Source organism: Rhinopithecus bieti, unplaced genomic scaffold, assembly GCF_001698545.2.
Source record: "Rhinopithecus bieti isolate Rb0 unplaced genomic scaffold, ASM169854v2 scaffold_14839, whole genome shotgun sequence".
Classification (NCBI taxonomy): Eukaryota; Metazoa; Chordata; class Mammalia; order Primates; family Cercopithecidae; genus Rhinopithecus; species Rhinopithecus bieti.
This window is the reverse complement of record NW_016808133.1, coordinates 2,342,926-2,348,501: the sequence shown is the minus strand read 5'-3', so window position 1 is coordinate 2,348,501 and position 5,576 is coordinate 2,342,926. Positions and strand designations below refer to the sequence as shown.

The 5,576-nt window shown below is 38.8% G+C and overlaps 1 protein-coding gene across 1 annotated transcript in view; it reads right to left on the bottom strand.

Annotated features, from left to right (window-relative positions):
• Nucleotides 1-5,576, bottom strand: part of NUP133 (nucleoporin 133) — a 70,121-nt gene that overhangs the window by 11,118 nt on the left and 53,427 nt on the right. Inside the window, 1 exon segment of the mRNA XM_017885571.1 lies at nt 1,032-1,158. Within this exon segment, the coding sequence (XP_017741060.1) occupies nt 1,032-1,158 (127 nt within the window).

Below are 5,576 nucleotides of genomic sequence, written 5' to 3'. Positions count from 1 at the left end.
GGCTGGAGTGCAGTGGCCGGATCTCAGCTCACTGCAAGCTCCGCCTCCCGGGTTCACGCCATTCTCCTGCCTCAGCCTCCCGAGTAGCTGGGACTACAGGCGCCCGCCACGTCGCCCGGCTAGTTTTTTGTATTTTTAGTAGAGACGGGGTTTCACCATGTTAGCCAGGATGGTCTCGATCTCCTGACCTCGTGATCCGCCCGTCTCGGCCTCCCAAAGTGCTGGGATTACAGGCTTGAGCCACCGCGCCCGGCCCTATTTTGTTATTCTTAAACATCCTTTTTACCCCACCATCTCTGAAATTGGACTGTGGTATTAAAATTGATGTATCAGAGTAAAATTGGCACTACTTTTTTCTTAGTGATATATAATAGTGAGTTACAATAGATAGTATATTGCATTTCTAAATTAAATATATATTCTATCAGGAAAGGCTGTTGTAAATTCAGTTATAACAGGAAATCTGCTACTAATAATGGCTAAAATGCTAACGTTTTTTAATTGTTTGCTTTCTTTTTCATACAGATAGGACAAATTTAAGGTGATCCTACAACAACACTCTGGCAAACAGATGCTTTTTCTCTAGGCTGCAGCCCGTATTCCGGTCCTGCCCTCCGGGATGTGTTGGGTTGCAGAGGAAAGGGGTAAGGACAGTGCTGCCAGACCATGTAAACTGAGTTCCTTAATTTATTTTTTCTTATAGAAGAGCTTGAAAAGTAATTCTGTGGGGGAAATAAAAGTTATCTCATGGTACTTATTTGTCCTACACTAGAAAAGCAAAATATCAGTAATTTCTCCTGGTCGCCTAGATACAGCACCTTTAGGTGGAATGTATGGGGAGGCAGATGCTGATGAATTGTTCTCTAATGAACTTTCTGTTCCCAAACAGCTTCCAAAAACATTTTTCTAGGAGAGTTTTCTGGAAGGTAGGAAGTAGAACGATAACTCCTCTTAGGAATTATACTACATGGCCCAACAAACACCAACAATGCTTTGAGTTTAAGAAACAGTGTTAAGGATTTGAAAAGCACATACACCAATGAGTTGTGGTGCAGTCAATACTGGCATCGCACTGAGATGTAGCTGTTTCTCCGCTAGCAGCTGTTCAGGTAGGGTCTCCTGATGCAGTAGAAAGCGTTCCTGCTCAGCCATTTCTAGTGTTCAAGATGAGAGAGAGGGAAAGAGAAAATGATGGAACTTTGACTTTTGCTCTCATTTTTGCTGTCATAAAACAAATCTGAATTTTAAAAGAAAAAAATAGCTCCAGAGGCAATCCCATCGTTATTCAATGATCTTAGAATGCTTTTAATTCTTATTCTTGATTGCTGGTTATGTTTACAACATATCCATGGTTTGATCAAAGTCCTATAAATTATCGCAGCAACGAGAAATAGGAAGGGAGAGAACAGGTAAGGAAATACGTTCTACTGCTTGAAGAAGTTGGACAGCAGATAGCTATTTCATAAGGTATAAACTTCCTAAATGTGAAGATCTCTCAATCATATTTTATAATTCAGTAAAATTTTTCCCACTGGAATTTTTAGTATATAGTTGGCCCTTAAATAACAAGGAGGATGGGCCACTAAGCTCCCGTGCTGTCAAAATCTCAGTAAAACTTTTAAAGAGATGGAGTCTTGCTATGCTGCCCAGGCTGGTCTCAAACTCTTGAACTTGAGTGATCCTCCTGTTCTAGCCTCCCAAAGTGCTGGGAGGGTAACTTTTGACTTCCAAAAAACTTAACTGCTGCTGCCAGGTTCATAAATTTCCTTTTTTTTTTTTTTTTTTTAAACAATGGTCATTAAGAAGGACTCATTTATATTGAAATGGGGGCAGCCAAAACTGCAGACCTCAATCTGTGGTGCCTATCAAGCAATTCCACTTCTTGTAATGTCATGACTCTCCTATGCTTCTTGGGAGCATGCCAAGCATCACTTAGTGGCACTTCATATGAGTCCCAAGATGTTATTAAAGGTTTATGGTATTGCACTAAACACAGGAAAAAATACTTGAGAACTATGAGAAATCACTTCTGACTGCAATAGGAAATCTACTTCTTGCTGCAATAGGCAGTTTACTGGAGTGTCAACAAACTTCTCACACAGAGATGACCAGAATAATTTTAACTGGATCATCACTTTAATTGGGGTTTTAATTGAATACTGGTAACACTTGAACAAGTAGACACTTGCCCACAATAGCAACAGGACATGGCTATGAAATTACTATAGTAAGTACAGTATTACAGTTAATTTCAGGCATTCGTGATTTAATGCTATGTATTTACATTGTTTACATTTGCCTCCACTGTGAATGGTGCTATGTGAGGTCTGTGTTTGTGTGTTGATAAATTTTAACTTTTTATAACAGATCTGTGCATGTTCTATGGTAGTAAATGATAAAATAGACTATATGTTTTATGTATTCATAGAACCTGTCTTTTTCTGTTGTTTTGTTTTGGTTATTTTTTTGGTATTTCTAGGCTACACAGTTATACACGGTGTATATCTATGAGTATTTTCATGTTGTTGAAAATCTCCGAAATATATTGATTGAAAATAATCTGCATGTAAGTGGACCATGCAGTTCAAACCCATGTTGTTCAAGGGTTAACTGCAGTTTCACTCACAAATGGAAATGATATAAAAGCTACCATGAGTCTATCAAGAAAAACAAGACCTGGAAGAATATACAGCACATATCCTAGGCAGCAAGGGTTATCTCCACTGGAAGAGGTAACAGGGGCTTCTGTTTGCCATAAACTCCCCAGGTTGCAGCCCATGACCTGGCTCCGCCCCAGGGAATGCGCTCAGTTGCAGGAAAGGGTGAGAACTGCTAGGCAGCCTCATAATAAGTAGCATTCACAGCAAAACAGTGACCAAAGCACAGATACTTTCGTTCAAATACTGGCAGCATTTCCCATGATCCTGGTTTTGGAAAATTAAATGGAACATTTTGTCCATTTCTATACCTAGAAAAACAGACTGGGAGGATATCTACAAAACAGTACCAGTGGTTATCTCTGGGGAGGTGGGACTATAGACAACTTATTTTTCCTATTGTATTTTTTCTATAATTTACACATTTTCCATGAGGAATTACTTAATTACAAGAGTTATTTTTAAAAAGCCTATCCCCTCTGATTAGATACACTGTGCTAACAGTCTGTAGAATCACTGAGACCTGCAAATGTTCCCATTGTGTTAAGAAGTAAAAGCTAAGAAGTGATCAAATGCAAAGCAGGGAGAAAGAAGAAACAGGAAAGCCCTGTGGTAAAATACTTTGATTAACATGATCTATCTCTGGTGGCCAGGCTAAAATATGGCTTCCCCTCTCAGACTATCAGCCAGTCCTATAGAATACAAACACACGTTTTTTAGAAGAGACACTACTAGTGCAAAAAATAAAAAGACTGAAGGAAGATTATCCCAAACAGTGAAAAATAATTTTAATAATAAAAGGGGCTAATATCTAGAATTTACTGAGTACTTAATGTATGTAAGCCATTTTTCTCAAGATAGTGTCCTCAATCCTTACAACTACCCTTGTTATAGATGAACAAACTCAGATGAAGGAGCACAAATCAACTATCCAAGGTCACAAAGCTAGTAAGTTCTGGAGAAAATATTTGAAATCCCGATTCTTTCTACTATATCCACTCCCTCAAAAGGAAAAAAATGACAGCAGTAAAATTTAAACCCAGATCTTAGGCTGGACTCTGTGGATAGGTCACAAAACCAGATATCCGTATCTGCATATACTTGATCCAAACCACATAGCTGAAATTCCCCATTCCAATTTTTATTTTGAAAAATTCCAGGCTGGGTGTGGTGGCTCACGTCTATAATCCCAGCACTTTGGGAGGCCGAGACGGGTGGATCACGAGGTCAGGAGATCAAGACCATCCTGGCTAACACGGTGAAACCCCGTCTCTACAAAAAAATACAAAAAACTAGCCAGGCGAGGTGGCGGGCGCCTGTAGTCCCAGCTACTCGGGAGGCTGAGGCAGGAGAATGGCGTAAACCCGGCAGGCGGAGCTTGCAGTGAGCTGGGATCGTGCCACTGTACTCCAGACTGGGCGACAGAGCGAGACTCTGTCTCAAAAAAAAAAAAAAAAAAAAAAAAAAAAAAAAAATTAGCTGAGCATGTAGTATGCACCTGTAGTCCCAGCTACTGGGGAGGCTGAAGCAAGAGCATCACCTGAGCCCAGGAGTTCAAGGCTGCAGTGAGCCATGACTGTGCTACTGTGCTCCAGCCTGGGCAACAGAGTGAGACCCTGTCTCAAAGAAAATAAATAAATAAATAAAACAGAAAAAGTCCAAATCTACAGAAAAAAAAATTTAAATGCCAATGTGCACTTTATATCCTCCAGCTAGAGTCATCTGTTGCTAACACTCTGTCCCTTTTGCTTTCTCTATGTATATAGGTAATTTTTTTTAGCATAAGAAGGTTGCAGACATCATGACATTTCCTTTCTAAATACTCAGCATCATCTCCTAAAAACAAGGACATTCAACCACAATATGATCATCAGACTTATAGAATTTAACATCAACTCAGTTATATCACCTAATATTAAGTATGTTCAAACTTTCCCACTTGTTTCCATAACATTCACCATAACTGTTAGGGTTATTCTGAGGGTGATTCAGGATCGAGACTCTCACCCTGCATTTGCTTATGCATCATGGCTCTTAGGTTCCTTTCATCTAAAATAGTCTCTGTCTTTGTCTTTCATTTCATATTCGTAAAATTTTTGAAGAGTCTAGGGCAACTGTATTATACAATGTCTCACCAGCAGGTTATGTCTGATTGTTCTCGTGTGGTTAGAATCATGGTGAACATTTTGGCAAGAACAGGACACAGATGATGGTAGTACATTGCTTCAGAAGTACACAATGTGGGTTTGTTTTGTGGTTGATGACAGGGTCTATTAGATCTGTCTACTGATACTCCAAAAACATGGGAATATCTTGTTCCCCTAGCCCCTAAACTCAATGTTCTCAGTATCCTTTGGTGACAGTTATTCACTGTGGTTGTAATAGTGACTTCTGCCATTCTTTCCACATTTATTAGTTGGCATTCTCCTGTAAAGAAGCATTTCACTGACCTTTTCCCTTTTTGAAAATCACTGTAGATTCATGAATTTTCTTTTATAGACTGTGGAATCTACCCTTTACTACCATTCTTTCGATGTTAAAATTGTCCCCAAACTTGAACAGTGGGAGCTGTTCAAGGCTCTTGTATTCTTTTAGTATCTGTACATTAACCTTGCTTTCTGGCCCAGTAAGACTCTCCAAGATTTCTTCAATTAGCCCTCATTTCTTTTACTGGAAAATGGTACGCAGAAACCAAAATACGGAACTAGGTATACTCATGCTACTGGTGTGTCACTGCAAGAGACAAGATGTGTGTGTGTATATATAATAAAATGTATATATATGTGTATTGCATATATACACACACCATTTTATTATATATACACATTTTGCTATCTATATCTACATTATATATAATATATAATATTTTATATTATATATATATTGAGAGAGAGAGAGAGACTTACTTTTTTTTTTTTT